General features: G+C 30.3%; 1 protein-coding gene across 1 annotated transcript; it reads left to right on the plus strand.

Moving 5' to 3' along the window:
* Nucleotides 1-17508: 17508 nt before the first annotated feature.
* LOC145602823 (uncharacterized) lies at nt 17509-21566 on the plus strand. Its single transcript, XM_081658983.1, has 6 exons — nt 17509-17694; nt 17805-17881; nt 18083-18116; nt 18919-19114; nt 19520-19955; nt 21149-21566. Exons 1-6 carry the CDS (start codon nt 17550-17552, stop codon nt 21500-21502), a joined length of 1242 nt encoding a protein of 413 aa, XP_081515109.1. The 5' UTR covers nt 17509-17549; the 3' UTR covers nt 21503-21566.
* The last annotated feature ends 109 nt before the right edge of the window (nt 21567-21675 follow it).

The following is a 21675-nucleotide window of genomic DNA, read 5'->3' on the forward strand; positions in this document are numbered from 1 at the left end:
GTATTTGTATTCTGTCTTTCATAATCAAAAATGTAGTTGGTTCCACAAAGTGTCCTTCATACGAGCAATAGCTGTCTCTTTCGCTTTCTCACCCCATCCCATTCAAGTAGCGTAGCAGCACGTTTGATGTGTAATCTTAGCTTGCTATCAAGTCAGTTCTCTCAACAGTAGTACTTTTTGATGGAGAGGAAAATTCTCTATTTTCTACTCTTGTAGAATGGATGAACTGGTTTGATATATTTGGCCGTTATTGGTAGCCTAAACTTGTAAGAATGACCTGATCTTTCTCCAAAGTCCAAACAGAGCTGCTTGAGTGTGTAGAGGCCTGTAAGAGGCGTGTTAAATTATCTGTGTATGTCTAGGTGGGTTTATGGCTTCGAGCATATACATCTCTCATATATACCTCAGGTGTCATCATTCGTAGTGTGGCACAATAACTACTTATACTATACCCCGTATTAGTTATAGCCTTATAGGACGTGTGACTTATGCGCGTTTTTTGACTCCCAAGTTTACTCTTTAGCTTAATAAGTACTCCCTCCATTTGAAAACAATTGTTAAGTCTGTATTGACAACTACGTTAATGGGTATCAGATAGACTTAAAAACGTACGTTGTGGGTTAGAGTGTTCGAGTTGTTGCCTATCAGTAGAAGGATAAACGACAAGCTGATGACAGCATCAGCTAAATAGATCCATGAAAAGGAAGCAGATCAAATGAATGGATGGTAAAGTTTGGATTGAAGATGATATTCAGAAATCATGGACATTGCGAAAACATGCAAAATAACATGAGTTTGTGGTAAAGGCAAAACAAGGGGTGGGTCCAAAAATACCTGCACTGGAAAAGAAATTTCAAAATCCATGACTTTCAGAAATCATAACTTACTGGGAGAATTTACATAAAATGTCATAGCCTAGTCACTTTCACTCCCATTATTATCCTTTTCAGGAGCTCTTTTTTTCTCTATGAATTCTACTTGTACTACTATTTGCATTCTATCTTTGCTTACTCATAAGTCATAACTGTAGAAATTTGGATTATTTTGTTTTAAATTAAATTGTAGTACTACTAGTAAAAGTATTACTCCTAATAGTCTACCTCAATAATTAATATTATGTCGCTCGCTTTGAAATTGTACACTACTCTGTATATGTAGTACTCTTGTAAACGAAAAAGGCTATTTTAAGAGAAATTTTGGATAACAATGTTTCGGAATGTCTGCCTGGTTTGCTTACCTAATTATATTAAAATTAATGGTGCATAGTATGTAAAGTTAGTACAAGTGTTTACGCGTACAATGTATATCACAATACTATGATAATTCAAAACTACATCTTATTACGTGCAATATGTTTTAAAGTCATGTTTGACGGAAGTAATTGTTGGTGAAATTCTCTCTGTTAACACTCGTATTATACGGAAAGTCATTAATCAAAGCGATAATTATTACTCCCTCCATTCCACAATGATGTTCTTGTTTTGAATCTTTGACTTTTTTCAAAAAGAGAGAATCTTTTAAATTTCTCTTAATCTATAAGAGCAAATATAGTCATGTGGGATCTAGTTTGATTCGTCTTGATGAGTAGATTATTAATATCTAATTTTTATAATTTTGCTAGTGTGAGATTAAAGATATTTGCGGTCAAAGATGGGTAAAATTTTGCATCGATTTGCGAAACAGGAACATCATTATGAAACGGAGGGAGTACCATGCATTAATGGGCCACAATTATGTTATCTTCCTCACTCTCAAGATATGAAAATAGTTCCCAAGTAGCTAGGGAATTTGGCATAGTAACACATACTCCCTCCGTCCCCAAATGATAGTCCCTTATGGCCTATTTTTAGTCCCAAATTGATAGTCCCATTTGCTTTTTTCAAGTACCATTAATATCAATTTTTTTATCAAAATTTCCTCCAAGTACAACAATATTTGTGCAAGTTTAACTTTCTCATGTAAATTTTGTTTTTCAATGTACTTTTATTACTTTTTCTCTCTACTATTTTACATACCCAATGTAAATGTATATTTTCAATGTAATTTTACTACTTTTATTTAATTTTCTTAATTCCTGTGATTTTTGCCCATAAGGGACTATCATTTGGGGACGGAGGGAGTATAATATTATAATTGGCATTACCTAACACTTAGAAAACTTTTTACAAATCTTCTAGAAGTAAAACATTGTTCATTGAATGGAATTATGGAATTGTGGAATCGTCGAGGTGTTTTTAGTTGTGATGGCTAGTGACGTCATATACTTTACACATAATTGGCAATCAACTAATGTATTCTTTTCGCTTTATAAAATAGGGCTTTCTTATTGTAATGCACACGTTGAGAATTTCATTATTTAGAAAATTAAAATACTTTGTTATAGAGATATATACTTGTATGTAAGACCAGGAGAATGTTTTGTATTAGTTCTTTATTGCTCTCTCTAATCAAAATATATACATTGTTAAACTAAAATATGTAACAATAGATGATACGGAATACTACGTAATAAGCAAATTAAAGGAGGGAGGAAATTTGTACACTAAACTATAGTATAAAACTAATTACTCATAGTATGACTTATATTTCATGTAATACTTGTTAATTATGTTATTATAAGTATAAAACAAGGATGATTGAGAAGTTATTTCGAGTCAATATTGATAGTAGTTTGTTCGTTTGATCAACTTGTATTTTAAGTACCTTGTGTTGGTTGTTTGAATAGTTAGTAATTATACTTAGGGTCTATTCACATCTATTGAACTGAGCTGAGCTGAACTGAACTGAATTGATTGGAGCTTAACTGAACTAAGCTGAAATGAATATTTTATAAGAGAGGGAAATTGGGAGCTAAACTGAACTAATTGGAACATAACTGAATTGAACTGATTGGAACAGAACTGAATTGAACTGATTGGAGCTGAACTGAATAGAACTGAAATTAAGTAAATGTGAACAGACCCTTATACTTATGTATTTGCTTGACGCAATAAAATCAGTTACTAGTATTTTATTTTATTTTATGGTTTTTTTTAAACGAAAATTCAGTTGTTAATTGATAGTTAGTACTTCATCTTTTTCAATAATAAATCAACCAGCCATAAACTTTGTTCTTTTATCCAAAATGCATTATACAAACACAGCTCATAAGAAATTATAGAGAAAAACCACAAGTCAATAAGAATTAATAGGTTAAAAAACAATTACCAAACAAGTTGACTATAGAATATATACATCAAAATACGTAAAATTCATTAGTTGCATGAGCATGTGCAAGTCCCTTAAAACTTGTCTTCATCAAAAATTCTCTTTGGTTGGTAAGAACTTGTTTTATATTTATTTAAAGGCATAATTTGATTTTATTTTCGTATTCATACTTGATCAATTCGTCTTTCATTCAATGCATGCTGATTCTTACACACACGTCAGTTAATTAAATTAGCCAAAGTCATATATTTCAACGTTAAATGATTGATTTATTGATTAAGCCACTAATTTCAATTCATTGGACATGCAAATTGAACGTGTCTAGTTACTATTAAAAAAAAGTCTACGTACAACTACGTAAGTAACGAGTGTTTAAACAAACTTTTTGGCGGCCAATCAAAGAATAATTCATTTCTTAACCGATTTGTCATTTAAATTTAATTAAGCCTTATTATATTCTAATATAAGTTGTTTTCAAAAAAAAATACTCCATATTCTAATATTCTTTATGATTGGAAATTCGGAGTACTATAGGTATAATTACTTCCTCCGATCCACATTTTAAAGTACATACCTTGATCATTACGGAGTATTCTCTCGTCCCTAAATTAGAAGTTTATTTCTCTTTATTATGCGAGTAATAAATATTAGAAATAGACTTCCAATAAAATAACGGAGGGAATAATATTTATAATTACATGTGTTTGCATAAAATAATTATAAAAAAAATGATGATATTTTAAAACATTATATTGTCGATTAATTGATGAATCTTATACAATCGCAACATATGGTTAAGCTTTTTTTTTCAAATCATATTAATTTGAATTTCTAGTCAAAATTAATGAATTTTGACCTTAAAAAGAGATACTCTTTGTATTACAATTACTTTGAAGCAGAAATTTTGATATGTTGATAAAAATTAAGGATATTAATGATGTTTCTAGCAAAATGATATTGTTTTTTTTTTATATTGAAGTGTACATAAGCCAATCAATCAAGGAAAGTGGAAAACTAATAATTGAATGATAGCTGCTTCTTGTGTTTTTTCCCCCTAAGATATACAAGTACAAGTAAAATATATTGTTTGATTTCTTAAACGAATATTGAAAAATAGAAGAGAGAAAAACTTTATGAATGTAGGGAGTAGTTGAATTATTATATACTAACATAAGAAAGACTAATACTTACAAGTCAATAATTTCCACTAATAACGCACTATCGTTTAGTAGAAACTTACTCATTTTTACACTTTTTAAACATTATTAAAAAAAGTTAGATACGACACTTTTAGTGGGGAAGGAATTTTGATCACCTTTTAGGGCAAAACCCTAAATTTGATTTTAATTCATGATGGAGGGACCAACATACAAGGCCTCCTATAATTGATCAATTTTCTCAAGCTTACAAGTTATCAACCGTTCAAGAAAATTCAATACTACCTTCAACGGCTTCAAACATACTTTTGATTTTTTTTTATTTTATTTATTTTTTTTTTTTTTTATAATCACCATGTTATGAGTATATGCATACTTGCTTCTTTAAGCTACTATACTAGCTAGAATAAAGAGTATATAAATTAGTCAAATTAAACATAGTTTTGATCTGATATGAATTAATCTGAAATAAGTATTTGAAATAAGTTGAAGAGAACATATCCTAAAAAAAACGTAATGATTTGACTGAAATTTTCAGACTTGATTTATTAAAACTTAATGGATATATAATTCAAATTGAAATGAACACACGCAACATGCCAATATATCTAAAGATTTTGGATAGAGTCTCTTTATGTTACTATACCTAAAATTAATTAAAAAAAAATAAATAATTAAGACAATGGACCAATATTTTCAATGAATGAGAACGTATATATCAAAAGGTAATTGTCACAATTCCAAAATTCCAAGGACCCATGCAAACATACGTTGTCCTTGTGTTCACCAAATTCTTACTTTTTGGTTAAAAGTCAAGAAAACTTTGGTCCTACTTTCCTTTATAATCGCCCCATTTTATTCTACATTTGCACATGTTTACCCCGCAAACAAAGATATAGAGACTACTGGAAATTAAATGGTCCATCAACTACCTATTCGACAAGTATACATAGTGTACATACCTAGACATAATTAAACTTACTATTGTTTGATGTAATGTCTTACAAAATTAAATAGGGTTGTTGATTATGTCGATTACTTTGCTAGCTCACTTAACGTGGGACGATTTTATAAAAGAAATAAATGTTTGTTTGATAGCTAGGTAATCAACTTATTAGAGATAAATATAAAATACATATTGAAGTAATTGTTCAACATTTCAAAATAGTTTTAATGCTCTATCTTCAATGTATTTAATCCTTGATTACTCAATTCCAATTTGCAAGTAATAAGCCTAGCATATACAATTCAATTACTCCGTAGTTCATAATATTGCCTATATCACATTATCACCGCAATAAATTGAAATATTATTGGAAAATTTTACAACATTGTCTTATCCTACAGTACCTTTTAACACAAGAAAACAATGAAATTCAAATTAAGGTGTAATCTAAAGCTTTGGACCGGCATCTTAATTAATTAGTAATTGTCACTTGTCAATATATTCTATAGTAAATGAATCTTTCTTGCAAGTTTCTTTTTCTTCTTTCCTACTTTATTAATTAATCATTACAGTCCTACTGTAAGTTGTAAAGACAGAAATGTACATAATAATCATTTGTCATGTGATAAAAAGGATTTAATAATTGTCATATATTATATGCCTAGTATTATTATATGTTTAATTAGTGCTGAAATCTTTGACTTATCCATAATTTTTTAGGGTTTTTGCTTAAGACGACCATGCAGATTGAATTGGCTGCTCCTTTTTTAAAAAAATTAATAACAAAAGTTTACATTTTTGTGCTTTTCTATTATTGTATGATTGACTAATTTGAGGAAATTTAACAAGTTAATAGTAAAGTTAATGTTACTTTTGGAATGTTTAGTACGTCTCCGGCCACGTGCATCGAACAATTGTATGTTTGGAACTTTGGCTTACTATTGTCTTATTGACCATAACTAGCCTACAAGTCTACAACTTCTCAATTCTTACGGAGTATGCTCACTTTTATATACATATGTTCCACATTAATATACATATATTCCACCTTGTAACTTTGAGGTCACGAGTTCGAGCCTCGATCACCAACTACAAAATGTTTGGGAGTAGGGGATTCCCTTACCTCCCTCCTCTACTCTCAAGCGATGACGTATAAGTATTTGATTTGGTGAGAATTGTACATTAGGAATAATTTGGGATGTGCCGTATTAGAAAAAGGAATAAAAAAAATGTGTATATCATCACCTTACTATACATATATTTCGTATATATATTACGGCTATCAATACGATCTATCTCGGAAAAAAAAAGAAAAAAAAAAACTTCTATATTTCTTTTATCTACTAAGTAGTTCTTTTTTACTAAATGCAAATTTAATCATCAAATCATGTCCCTATTAAGTTCACCTTTTTACTCCATACATACCAGGCTACCAGCCAATAGTATGTATTCGATTTACTATATTTTACGAAGACTTCATCCGTTTCTTTTTAGTTAATTACCGAATTCCAAAAATTTTAAAAAGTTGATATTATAAAAACATACATCATGACGAATCTAACAAGACCCCACATAACTATATTTTTTATTACATATAAATCACAAAACACGGTCACATGGAGGTGTGTGATGAATCATATTAAAGTCAAAACGTGTCAACTAATTAAAAACAAACAGAGGTAGTATTAAAGAAAAGGTTCAATTTAAATCCATTAATTTGTATCCATTACTTGTAAACACATGCAATGCAAGATAGAATTGGATGAATAATGAGTCCGATAGATTGCAGAAACACAGAAGTAAATTCCTTCCCTTTTTTATCCAATACAAGTATACAACTGCCCCCTGCTCCCGCAACAAGATTAATCATAGCCATTGGCACTGGCGGATCTACATTGGAACCCGGGGGGGCACGTGCTACCCCCGGGAAAAAGAAAAAAAAAACTGTATTAAAAAACTTTCCTTTTTAATACTTAATAATTATTAAATAATGCAACTATGTCATGAATACTGAAGTTGCTTCAGCGGTACAAAGCAGATTATAAAAGCTTCCTTTGAGTGCAGGGGGTCTGAGGTTCGATCCTCTCCCCATACACTTTTTTCTTTTTTTTTTTGACAATAATTTTCCTCTTTCTTGACATTTATAATTAAATAGATAAGATAAAATGGACTTCTAGCAAAATTTTGATTCTTTTTCAAATTACTTTTCACTTTCTTGACATTTATTTTTAAATACAAATGGATAAGATAAAATGGACTTCTAGCAAAATTTTGATTCTTTTCCAAATTACTTTTCACTTTCTTGACATTTATTTTTAAATACATTACATAAAAATAACTTCCATAAAATTTTGTTCAACAATAATAGTATGCAATATATATAAATAATTTAATTCTTTTCGTGAAGAAAATTAATAATATCTAATAAATCGACTAATTTTATTTGATTGTAATACGAAATATATATTTTGATAGCTAGTATGATGTACATGCATAATTTTATCCGCAATAATAACTCATAGCAAAATGTATAGATAGTTAAAATTTGATGGTAACATTTTAGAATTACATTATCCAAAAACTTTAACTTGATGTGTTATTATCATCTTAAATTTAGTTTGAGTTTCAAGTTCATAGGCGTATATTGGTTGTTTCGTCCCTTTAATTTTTCTAGTATGCGTTTAGTGCTACCCCTAGTCCGGAATCCTGGATCCGCCACTGGCCATTGGTACGTAAAAGTTACGAGTAAATCAAATACTATAAAGTTTTTTTTTTTTTTTTTTTTTTTTTTTTTTTCACTTACTAGCTAAGGATTACCTACATACTAGAGAAGTGCTACCCAATAAGATATTCTCAAGATTTATTTTGGTAAATTTGCTAGCTAAAATCTTTACTAAAAGTGGACAAATAACTAATTCTTGTTTGAAAGGGGAAAAGACACCAACCTTGAGTTATATATAAACTAATCCCTAATTAATTTACTAAGTACATCTAAAATTAAAAAAATGTACCTTATAATTTTAATGTATCATGAACACATTCTCTTTTTATAATCAATTCATTTTTCCCTAATAATAAAAAATGAGTTACTCCATAGATGCCTAGATGTATGTACCTTGGCCTAGTTGGATTGAGGTGAGGTGAATTTGAAATTTTAAATTGATAATTTATAACTTCTTGTAGATGTAACTACATGTAACATACAATTTGTTAAAAAATTTGAGTGCATACTTAATTTTGGGAGCATAAGACTGATAAGAGTATGGTGTACGAAGTATGAAAGCATACGACTCAGATTTAAATTAACTCTATACATTCACACTCAAAAATTTAACCTAAAAACTCATCAACTAAATGCAACTCAACTCGATCATTATGATTCGAACCCAATCAAGGACTAGATTATTGCCACCGTAACCAATAATTTTATCTAGAAAGTATATCCAAATTCCAATATCATTCCTCTCTTTAGTCCAACGTTCAAAAATTTAGCTAATATGGAAAATTTGGGAATTTGGTAGGACTAGCAACAAAAACAACCAAAGCTAGCTTTACTTTCCGATTTCAACCTCCTTTTTCGTGTTTAGCTTTATTAACTTTTAATTCTCTCCTTTGAATTTTTTTCTTGAAATAATATCTTTTCCTTTAATTTGCCTGCATAATATAGTTGACCTTTGTTCATCTATAAAATCCATTTTGATAGAAATGACGTGAAAGGAATACTAGCTTATACTCCATGAATTCTTTATTAGTTTAATAGTATAAAAAGTACCTAGGGTTTTGGGTTATTTTTGACTATTTTTTCCTAGAAAAACGTGAGAAAGAATGTACAAAAAGAATAAGGAATAATTATTGCAGGTCTTAATTTCTTTATTTTTTTAAAAAAAAAAATTAATTTAAAAAAAATTGGATTGTTGTTTTTACCCTCTTTGTATGCTGCATACCCCTTCCTAGTTGCAGCTTTCAGGTGTAGCCCCAGATGGGTAGAGTTTTTAGTACGTTATTGTAGAACATGACAAAACTGTGAATTTGTATATATACAGTCTATATAATTACTCGTAATAATTACTCGTAATAAAATGAATACAGTTATACAGTGTTTCAACTGATGATACAAAATATTGCAAATATGTATTTTTATTTTGCTTAGAGAGCCATGAGATCATAAGGGCGGGGATATCCCTTAGGGTCTGTTCATTTCAAGCTTAATTTTAGTTTATTTCATCTCCATTAGTTCAGTTCAGTTCAGCTCCAATCAGTTCAATTCAATTTAGCCTCTAATTTCCTTCTCTCATAAAATATTCATTTCAACTCTATTCAGTTCAGTTTAGCTCTAATCAGTTCAGTTCAGCTCAGTTTAAACAGACCCTTACTCTAACAAAATGTTGCAATTATTAAAGAACGGAGGAGTACCGTAATACTTTGTATACAGCTACGTACAGTATACTAGTAGTAGGGGAATAGGGATTATAATGTAATTTGGAAGGCTTAAATTTTTACAGAAGGTATTCAGCAAATCAGCATAAACAGTTTGGCCACGCTTATATCCCCACGCGTCGTACTGAACTACGTATACTTCGCTCCTGCAGTCCTGCTATAAGGTCATTATTAGTTATGACTATCCCTATTTATTGGTCTTTTTGGAAATTCTATTTTCCTTTTTTTGCTTTTGCTTTTTGGAATTTTCTAGCCTATTTTGAAGACCATTTAATGCTAGCTAAGGTTTATTGTGGTGAACATTTTTCAAACAATGTAAGGTTGAGTACTCAAGCAAATTTCTTAAAATTGATATGGATCAGTTGAATTGGATTTGAAATACAAGTAATTGAAAATTGGACCGGTTTTTACCTATGGTCCAAGTGTCCAACGTATGAGGAACCGGTTATATAGTACTGTAATTATTATATTAGATTTAGTGATCGGCTTGATAAATATTGTCATATAATTAAAATTATCATTTTATTTTGTACATTAGACGTTAACAAAAGGCTTCTATCATCCGTAGTTACAAATTAGGGTATTTCCACTCCTTTAACTTGGACTTTACTTATTTGAATATGCTTACATACGTAGTAGCTTGAACTCTTCATAGAGTAAATATCAGATTATAAAAACATTTTACTGGCTGAATAATTTAAATTCAACTTGCTAGATGCACACAGATTTTTTTGGTGTTTAGAGAGCCACAAGGGCGGGGTGAGAATTGATCCCAAGATCTCCTGGAACCGGGAGGGAAGCTCTAACCACTTGAGCTATCCCTAGCTCTCTGCTAGATGCACACAGATGGCTACAAAAAATATACGTAGTATTAAAAAATAATAATAAAATAATTAAGGATTTGAATACTTTATAAAATGGATAAGAAAAATAAATTAAGGCGTTAGTTCTTTTATCCACCAAAATCGGCGCTTGATAAAAAAAAAAAAAAACACTTCAAATACGAAGTATATATAATTGTGCTAACACAAATTTGGTCCTCATTGGCAGGCCACCCGCAGCCAAATTAGGCATAGAAGGTCAAAATCCAAAAAAAAAAAAAGTTCTATCATGAGATAAATTGGCCATGGTTGAAAGGAAGAAGAATTAAAAAGAAAGTAGGCATAATGTGAAAAAAATATTTACAAAAATAAAAATCAGTGTACAAATAGTTCTTATGTATCATAATCAATTACTTTCTCGTCTTTATTTTTCATTTTTACGTATCAATAGTTGTATTACGGTTTTCTAATATTCATTATGAGGTACTCGTATTAAATAAAGATGAAAAAAATCATAAAGACTGATGTCTAAAAAAATAATAGGTCAATTATTTAGGAATTTAGACAAAATAATACAAGTAATAATTATAGAGTAGTACTCCCTCTGTCCCTAAATTACATTTCTCTTTCTCTCTATTATGTGAGGAATAAATGCTAGAAAGCGAAATGTAATTTAGGGACGGAGGGAGTACAAATTTGAGAGACATACGAAGTAGTATATAGTAATAGTACTATGGATTATGGTAGTGATTAATTTTTAAACAGGAGATATGGAATAATTTTAGAAGTGACAATGTAAATTTGATCGCATGTGATTTCCAATTTTCCATTGTTCCTTGCAATTAGTAAGCGTTGGATCCTAAAACTATTACGGGTACAATTTTAGCATCTAGTTGTGCATTTTACAACCACATCAATCTTTGATTTGTCGGTCAACGCAATAAACTCAATCAAATCACTCGACAACTCAAATTATTACGGAATACTAGCTAGTCTAATACACTATAATTGGTTGTTCCATAGACAATAATCTCAATCTAGTAATGCTACTATTAGTGCGAATTTGCAGTTTAAGCATCTGTTGTACACTTGCACTCCGTAATATGTACTCTCTAATCGTCTTTTTCTATTCCGTATTAGTCAATTATTTTCAGCTGAATTTCACTAAACTAAACTAATTTTATTATATAAAAAAAATTTATGTATACCGCTTACAACTGCGTGCTTCTTATGGATTAAATAATTACGATTAATAGTGATGGGCTGATGGCCGAGGCTTAAACTAATTTTATTATATAAAGAAAATTTATGTATACCGCTTACAATTGCTTCTTATGGATTAAATAATTATGATTAATAGTGATGGGCTGATGGCCGAGGCTTACTTATGATTTAATACGGAGTAACTTATAATTTAATTAAGTACATATGTATTAAATTGAGCATATACAAAGTATAATATTTCAATTCAGGTTTGGTTTGACAAAGTGATACTCTGTAGAAGACAAGCTAAGGCCTAGGTGCCTATTAATTTTAGCTAATTAATAATTTAAATTAAAGATGATAATTAATTTTGTAGTTAAATTAAAGATGATTGAGTAAAAATCAATACTTCTTAAATAAAATGTTTTTAAATTAGGTTTTAAAAAAAAGGTTTTATTTATAAAATCAAATTTTAAATAAAATGTTACATCCTAAAGGATATATAGCGCGGATTGAACGATTAATACGGAGTACAATTTTTACCACTAGACTAATGGATTACTAGTGTAAGATTGTCAATACAATATATTTGTATAATTAAATTACTACTAATACTTGTAAAATCCGTACATTGTACATACATGGAATGTAAAAATAATAAAATAAAAATGTTTGAAGAATGGGCGCAGGATCAGGTAAGAATTACGTAGCGTGAAATGATTTATGATGGACATACCATGAGAATGTCAATAAATGGTTAGCCTCCCAAATACCATTACAATTACATCCATTTACTTTGCTCACCTCTTTTTAGGCGCCACCTCCCACCGCCCTCCTATTCCTCCTACGCCACTTAACCTAGCTATACCATTTAGTCCAATTTTTATTAGACTATCTATCTATCTTTTACTACAGTACTGTAGTATTTATTTTTTAGAGGAAATTGTTAGCCTAATACTTCGTATTTAAACTACCTCCATTTTTTACAAGCAATTATTTTCTTATGTAAATTAGGGTATGTTCTCTTTAGATTATTTTCAGTTCAGTTCATTTTAGTTCAATTCCTAATTTCCTTCTCTTATAAAATATTCAGTTCAGTTCAGCTTCAATAAGTTCAGTCTAGTTCATTTAAGCTCGGTTCAGTCAATCAGAACAAGCCCATAGATGTTTCCTCTATTTGTTTGTTTTTCCCACTTGCAACTTATCATATGAACATGCAATTCTAATTAAGAAGAAAATAGATAGAGTTAATAAAAATAAATAAATAAACTATAAATTTGAATTTTGTTATAACCTGAGTACCCGACCCTTTCTTATAATTTATTCATTTTGATCTCTGTAATATGTCTTTTAAATAAGACTAACCTTATATTTAATGAGTTGCAAGTAAAAAGAAATCGAATAAGTACTCTACATTTTTTAATGATCTCACGATCCAATTATTTCAATATTACTAAATAATGACCAAAAAAACATTGTACAAGTATTAGGATTTAAGAATAAGAATATGAAATTTCCTTATTTTATATATATATAAAAAGAAAAAGAATTAATTAAAGGAGAACAATTTTCATCCTTTAACTTTATACTAGTATTAAGTGATAGACAAAATAGAAAAAGAGAAAGCAAGCAATGCATGCAGTAGCAGTTAATTAAAGTGGAGGTATTTTCATGCAAATAGGCAGCTACGAGTAGTAAAAATCTAACGTTACCTAGCTACCTTCATGTTGATGGGAGTAGACCATCTGTTTATTCTGCCATTAGCATGTATACTCAGAAGGGTGAATTGTACAGTAAACCCAATATATTGCTAACTTTAATTTCAAACAATAAATTTACTAAACAGGCAATATCAGCTCAATCTTCTATGTTGATTGTTTATAAATGAACCTATAAGATAGCTAGATTCATCTTTCTGATTTGCAATTTAGGGGACAATAACCATTAGAGTGTGTATATATGTCAATGTGTGTGAAGTCTCAAGCAACATTATTTATGGTGCTAGCTAGCTGGATGTAAATTTTCAAATTGATCAATGAGTTGGATTAGTTTTATGGATTGTTCATTACTCTCGATTTTATATATAGAAGTCAAAATATATAACACGACGTAATTTTATTTTATTTTATTTATTTATTTTTTATATATATACTACATATCAATAAAAAGTGACCAATAAGTATGATTATTAGGGCCTGTTCTCATTGACTGAACCCAGTTGAACTGAACTGAACTGATCGAATTTATTAGAGCTGAACTGAACTGAAATAATGAACTAAAATGAATATTTTATAAGAGAAGAAAATTAGGAGTTGAACTGAACTAAACTAAACTTATTAGAGCCGAATTGAAGTGAAAATAATCGTATGAAAATTGGCTCTTAATGCATAACATGTCTATATTCATATCCTCCATAGTCATCTATTTTTTTTTTTCATAAATAATTTTAAGTGTTTGTAACAAATTAACCTAGCGAAAAATCGAAATCACTATTTGATAGTTGTTACTATACAAGATTGTTGGACTTAATGATTTTGATGATGACACAACCTTACTTACTTACATACTAATAAAGGCTTGATTGTTTGAGTGTGTGATCAGTGCAAAGACTAGGAGAATTAAGTGTCGAGCAAAGATACCATGAGGAACAGGAAAGCCAGAAACAAAGCTATCCAAAAAGAAGAGTTCCCTCACAGGAACTGGCGCTTCAGAAATGAAGACTTGAGAAGAGAAGGTTCCCTCAGGGAACAGAAGCTTCAGAGAAGAAGCATCACCAGAGAAGAGAAGTTCCTTCCAAGGAACAGAAGCCTCGGAGTAGAAGCTTCATCAGAGAAACATGAAGACTAAATATATTTTTATATTTTAGGATTTATGTAAGTATAAGATATTAAATGGCACTCGAAAATCTGTGTGGAATTGGTCTAAGAAGATAAAATTGTGCATGCTAGTTTTTAGGAAAACGGTTGCTTTCTAAAACGTTTATCTTTTGAAAGGGATTTTATTTCTTTCTGAATTTCGAAAATATCTTGTGCAAAAAGATTTTATTTTATTTTCTTATTTTCGAAAATATCTTCTGAAAAAATAAAATCGCCATGTTTTCCAAAACTTGCGGCCTACTCTCCCACGTTCTTCATCAAGTCGTGGTTCTGCAAAATTGAGGAGTTCATGGTTCCTTAAATTAAGGGACATGATCTTCTTAGTGGGCATGAGTAGTGGCGTAATGGGTTTGCAGCACAATGAAGTTTTTCCAAGGCGTTTTGTGATCTATAAATAGCTCTTGATTTCTGTTGGAAAAACTTGTCCTTGCTCACATAAGTTTTCAAGCTTTTAATTGAGTCAAGCGTCCAATTCCACATAAGTTGATTAGAGTGTTCTTAATGTTCTTATACTAGAGTTTGTTTTTCTTTCGAGTTGTAATTGAGGAATGGGGAAGTTCGAGTGAACATTTGTGTATGAGAAAGAGAAGAGAAAGAGAAGAGAGAAAGAGAAGAGAAAGAGAAGAGAAAGAGAAGAGAGAAAGAGAAGAGAAAGAGAAGAGAAAGAGAAGAGAGAACAGAGAAAGAGAAGAGAGAACAGAGAAGTGAGAAGAGAGAAAGAGAAGAGAAGAGTAACAAGTTGGGTGACTTGTTCCTCAGGGTCTCAAGTTCGTAGAGGAACTTGAGTTTGAGTCTTTAGCTTGTAATAGGATTATTTGCCCTATTATAGTGAAGATTCTTTTCCCAAAATCCCAAGTGGTCGTGGTTTTTCTCCTTGTTAGGGCCAAGGAGTTTTCCACGTAAAATCTCTCTTGCATTCTTTAGTTCCTTCAGTTAATCTCTCAGTTCCTTTAGCTAACTTAATTTTAATTCCGCAAAAAGTTTGGCTAAACTCTCATACTACAATTCAACCCCCCCTTCTTGTAGTATTCATTGAAACAACAAAGATGACCTATTAACAATTACAGATTATATATAATGTAAAAAAAAAGTATGAATCACTATCAACTTACTCTCATAATTTCTTTATTTTAAGTGTATCACTTTGACTAACACATAACACATTCACGTACAAACCCGTTTCTTAATAATTACATGTTACCATGCCAATTAATAACCTTATGTATGTCCAAAAATCAAAATTAGGAAAAAGATAAACAGTAGAACACAACTAAAAACGAGCAAAAAACAAGAATAAGCAGGTGTATGTAATAGAAAATCCGGAAAAGACATATCAAGCCAAATAGGTACCCCAACTTCTTTCACTGCACAACACTCCCTCTATATATTATGCCATCCTTTATTTGTTCCCCTATCTAATTTTATTCTCTCGAGATATAAATGCATTTGGACAACAATATTTAATTTTATATGCATATAAAACCAAAAATAAAATATAGTGTAAGAATAAAATCATTTACGGAGTAGAAAAATCAAACAAATAAAGGAGAGAATAATAATGAAAATAATTAAATTCAAGGATGTGTTTTTGTGATCATGACGACGTTGGCGTATTGTTAATACTAACACTCGAACGCGGTCAGAATGTATGACAGACAAAAAGGAGAGAGAATAATCCAAAAACAATTTTATTGAGGTCAAACTTATAGGGGTCTTATGCTATGCTGTAGCCCTATAGCTATCATCATCTCTATTGCCTGTATTTTTTTTACAGGAATAATTTTTTTTGAGGGTAAATACTTGTAAAGTACAGTATTTATTACGGGGTAGCACTTCAGCAGTAGTATTATACGAATACGGGACGAACAAAGTATTGGCTCATTTGGTAGGATCGAACCTCAAACTTCTAGGAACTAAGGGCCTATTCACATTTACTAAATTGAATTGAACTGATTGGAGTTGAACTGAGCTAAAATGAATATTTTATGAGAGAAGGAAATTTGGAGCTGAGCTGAACTAAACTGATTGGAACTGAATTGAACTAAAATTAAGCTGAAGTGAACAGGCCTTAAGGTTAAGAAAATTTGTTCGTCTCGTACCTGCATTTTGTTTGTAGAATAGAGCTCTGAGATTCGAATTTTACCAAGTCAGGATGCTTAGGGGTAGGAATTCTCTTATCTTCCCCCCCTCTACTCTCAATTATCTAACTTGCAAATAGTGGACCAAAAGATATCGTGAAGATTAAAGTCTAGTCAGGATCCTTGTTATGTCAGATTAAGTAAAGCTAATAAGATCGAAGAAAATCATATAAGTAAATTAAAATGTGATGCATAAAATGCACGTTAAAAACGTCACTATTGAAAATTCCATATCTCTAACAATGACCTTCTTAATACGGAATTCCATTAAAAGTACAAGGGAATCAAATACCCAAATACGGATTGAGTATAAACAAGCTACTCGTACCAGCCAACTTTGTAACAAAATTAAATGACCAAGTCAATCTTAATAATTAATAATCCTTTAAATACCCATTAATAATATTCTAATCCGTATTAATATTAATTACACATTAAAAAAAAAAAAGTAAAAAAAGAGGTTAATAGGGGAAGAGAGAGATAATGTTAGTAATGATTTAAAGAGGATCAGAAGCTCGTGATGAGAATTTTCCATGTTTGCAGGTTTTCTAACAGCGCCACTTCAGCCCAACCAAAGGAATTTCTTCTTTCTCTCTTTCTCTCTCCTTCCTTATTTTCTCGTGATCTTCTTCTTCCTTTCACCTCCTTCACCTCTTATATAAAACATTCTTCTAGTCAACCCTTTTTTTCATTCCCCTTCTTTTTTTCTCTCAAATGAATAATAATATTATTCTCATCAAATTATAAAATTATTTTACAGAATTATGGAAGTTAGTATTAAAAATAGTATTAGTAATTCTAATAACGGAGTTAGACAGTATGTTAGATCCAAAGTTCCTCGCTTACGCTGGACTCCTGAGCTACACCGTTGTTTTGTTCATGCTATCGAACGCCTCGGTGGCCAAGATAGTAAGTTCTCTTCTCTTTTCCGATGAGTTCGTTAAGGTTGCGTACATCTGAACCTCTCCCGAGCAAGCTTTGTACTATTTGTTATAGTTGTTTTTGTTTTAAAATTTCAGAGGCAACACCAAAGCTTGTTCTTCAGTTGATGGATGTAAGAGGGCTAACAATTTCTCATGTGAAAAGTCATCTCCAGGTTTGTTTTTCACTAGCTATATTTTCTATCTTCTAGAATATTTACTTTTTTATTATTCAATTATTTTAATCATAATCTAGGTTCTTTTCTAAAAAATTTGGTGACTTGTAGTCTAAGGTTTCACACTCATTGTTAAGACCAATTTATTTATAATATGCACTAATTTTTGGTATAATTTTTTTATTTTTAAAATGTCAACAGATGTATAGAAGCATGAAGATTGATCATAGACAAGGTATGTAATTATGTACAGTATTAATCTCATTTCTTTAATCTTTATTTTAAAATTTTGTTCAACTACCATGAATATTGATGATTCTTCTAATTACTTCTAAACTTTACTCAATCTGTCCGGAATTAATAGTTGTTAGCTAGCGTAATAAAACTACGGAGTATTGATTAATATGACAACACGATTTAATATAAACTCAATTTGAATGGTCTAGACTGATGGAGTAATTAAAACATGTAATAGAAAAACACGGAAATCTTTATTTTGATGGAGTTGTCAATTTGTCATATATATTAATTAAATAGGTGTTGTATTAAATTTCTTGTGATAGTAATAAAAGCAAAATATTATAGCTAGCTTTATAATTCTAGGTTGGTTCCCCCAAATGGGGTGTTTCACTCAGCTGGAAATCAAAGATTATGGGTTACCATATCATATCTTTTTTAGTGATTTTTGATGTCTCACTTCATTTAATGTTTTAAATTGACTAAAACAGAAAATATTCACATTAATTCCCAAATCTTCTGATTTTAACATTTTAATGGGAAAATAAAGTACATAAATAAATTACCCAATTAAACCTTTTAGTTGTAAGTACTGTACAAACAATTATAATGCTTTCTGAATCAGAAAATGATTCAGAAAATAACATTGGAAATACAAGAAAGAACAAAATTTTGAAACTTATAATTACCATATTTACACAGTAACTTTTTGTTCTTATGTTATTTTTTTTTTTTTGAATAAACTAAATTTTAAATATTTTTGTGTAACATCTTTTTGGTGTATAATTTGCTTTTAGCAGACAAGAGCTTCACACAGCAAAGGAAGCAAGCTTTTGAGGATCATCATAATAACATTGCAAGTACTACTAATTATGTTTTGGAGGATGAAAAAGATGATGTGGGGTTACATTTATCTTCTCCAAATATTACTAATAATCATAATGCTATTCAAGATCTTCAATCTTCAATTTCTGCTGCTTTCCCCCCTTCTAAAAGGTAGTACAAGCAATCAATAACCATTTTCTTTACTCCCATTGTAGTTTATTAAGCTAATATCTCATATGACCATCTTTAAATTATACGCGGCAAAAATTGATTTTTGCACTCTCATTGTTTTTAAAGTTTGCTTGTATTTTATGTATGTTTTATTATGGGGAGTGTGGATGGATTTAAATTTTGGAAGTGCAAAAATCAATTCTTTCGTGTTTCAAACCTTTTTTTAGTGAGGCAATTATCGTCTATTTAAAAGAACTTTTAGAGACGGAGAGAGTAAATACTCTTTTAAATTTCGTACATTTATGACCAATATGTATATATATTTTTTATTCAATTTTCTCTTATTAATTATTGTTTTGTTTCATTTGTTTTTATGGGTGATGAAAAAAATTGAAAATTCAAAAGGGCAAGGATGGAAGAAAGTTGTACAAGTAGTATGATGATGAAGAGAGAGAAAATGGAAAGCAGCCAAAGAGAGGGAGTGAGAAAAGATCCAAAAATGTACTGCATAGTTGATGATTACAAAAGTCAGCTGGAGTCAATTTATAATAATTCAAAGGGTGAGACAAAAAGAGGAGGAATTATACTAAAAGATGACAATAAAAATAAAAATAATAATAATGAGGAAGAAGAAGAATTAGAAAGTGGTGGATTATTGGAAGAGAGTAGTCTGAATATTATCAGATGGCAGCAGCAGCAACAACAACAGCAGCATCAGACCCAACATCCTGGTTTCCCCTCCTTGCTGTCTACACTGCCTCTGCCTCCTCAGGATCCTGTTTTCAATTTTCATCATCTTCTTGCAGTCCAACCTGATCAATCCCACTTCTTAAAGCTGCAGGTATATTTCTCATCTTCATTATCTGTTCGGAATTAACTGTCACGTTGATAGTATTATTAAGTCATGTGAGACGGAGACAATATTTGTTGTTATAACTAAAAGGTTATGTTGCATTCGATTTGGTATAGTGTTTGAAATTAACTTATCTAAATAATTTAAACTTTTTAGAAATTATACATATTTTATTTTAATTGGTACTCGTATAGTCGTATGAACCTATCTGAATTATATTATGTCTTTGATAAGATAATATTAGTTGTACAAACAGACAATTAGCTTCAAGATATTTTAGTACCATGTATATAAGCTTAGCTTGTTAGTAAGTATTTGGTAGTTATATGCAATGATTAGTCATATGTGGTCAAATATTCAACATGAAGACTACATTGTGGTCAAATTTATAATGTGTGAAGGACTATAAATTGTGGATAAATGGATATATGGATAATAACAACAGTTTAATTAATTATTATGTACTTTATCATCATATAATAGTAATAGTAATAGTAATAGCATAAATAAGTGATAATTCACATGTTTATGTGTTGTATTGTAATGCATGTATATAGAAAATGGAACATGATTACTACTCTTGTGTCTAAATTGGAGGCATTGTAGGTACTGAAAAATGACCAAATTAAAGGACGAATTTGGAAGCAGAAAACATTAATTGGTGACAGATATTTTAGGAATATTTATATATCAAAAAATCAACATATTCTAGTTTTTTGGTACAGATATTCTGAGGCAGAATAATTTCCATTATTTTCATAGTGGTCCATTATATTTATATACTATGCTGAAATTGGCAGTCACTCTTTAAATGTGTTTGAAAGTCATTGTGCATTATGAACTTGTTTTAGACTATAGAGTGAAGGACAATAATTTTCTGATAATGGTAGTTAGCTAGCTAGTTTAATGCTGCTTGGTAATTATTGAGCTACATATTCAATATTTATACAACTGAATAATGTGCTTTCGGGTTCAAATAAATTTAGCCGAATTTATACCTATTCAAGATTTTAAGTCGATACAAGCATGGTGTGTTGCCTATGTAGACAGTGAGGGATATCTCAAGTAGTTAAAGCTCCCCTCGCGCTCCCTCACTCTCTTTTCATTATGTCATTGATCTTATAATGCATAACATATTTTGCAAGTAGAATTGTTTAATCAATTCATTTTTATTATCACAGGAAGCAATGGCATATGAACAAGTATCAGACCAAAATCAAGCTCATTACTTTCACAACTCAGATGCATTCTTCTCATCTATGAAACAAACCAAAGATCAATACAAAGAAAACGAGGACGATGAAGAGCTAGCAATCGAAAAAAGAGACAATGAGCATGGGATATCCTTGTCTCTCTCCTTACAAAGGGTGGCCTCGCCGCCATTGTTAAACCAACGGAGCAGCAATGTTTCGTCGACTAATGTTAGTGAGATTAGTGATCAGGCAATTAGTTCTTACTCTTCTTCTTCTATTGCTTGGGATAATCACCAACAGTCTCTTAATCTTGATTTATCTATCTCACTTTGTGGTAACTAATTAGATTAGTTAATTCCTTTTATTTAGGCAGGCAAATCAGGTTCTTTGATATAATAATATTATGCATTTGTAAAAAAATTAATGAAATTTTAGTTGATTAAATCAAGTCATTAACTAGTTGGAGTACTGGTCTTATTATATCTTATGTTTAGTATTAAAGTAAACCAAACTTA

Source organism: Chenopodium album, chromosome 21, assembly GCF_948465745.1.
Source record: "Chenopodium album chromosome 21, dcCheAlbu1.1, whole genome shotgun sequence".
Taxonomy (NCBI): Eukaryota; Viridiplantae; Streptophyta; class Magnoliopsida; order Caryophyllales; family Amaranthaceae; genus Chenopodium; species Chenopodium album.

What these genes read in the sequence shown, in the direction of transcription:
- LOC145602823 (XM_081658983.1), top strand. Translation starts at nt 17,550, where the DNA reads ATGGAAGTTAGTATTAAAAATAGTATTAGTAATTCTAATAACGGAGTT. An exon ending in ATGTGAAAAGTCATCTCCAG is followed by an intron (nt 17,882 to 18,082) that starts GTTTGTTTTTCA and finishes AAATGTCAACAG; the next exon opens with ATGTATAGAAGCATGAAGAT. An exon ending in GAAGATTGATCATAGACAAG is followed by an intron (nt 18,117 to 18,918) that starts GTATGTAATTAT and finishes TGCTTTTAGCAG; the next exon opens with ACAAGAGCTTCACACAGCAA.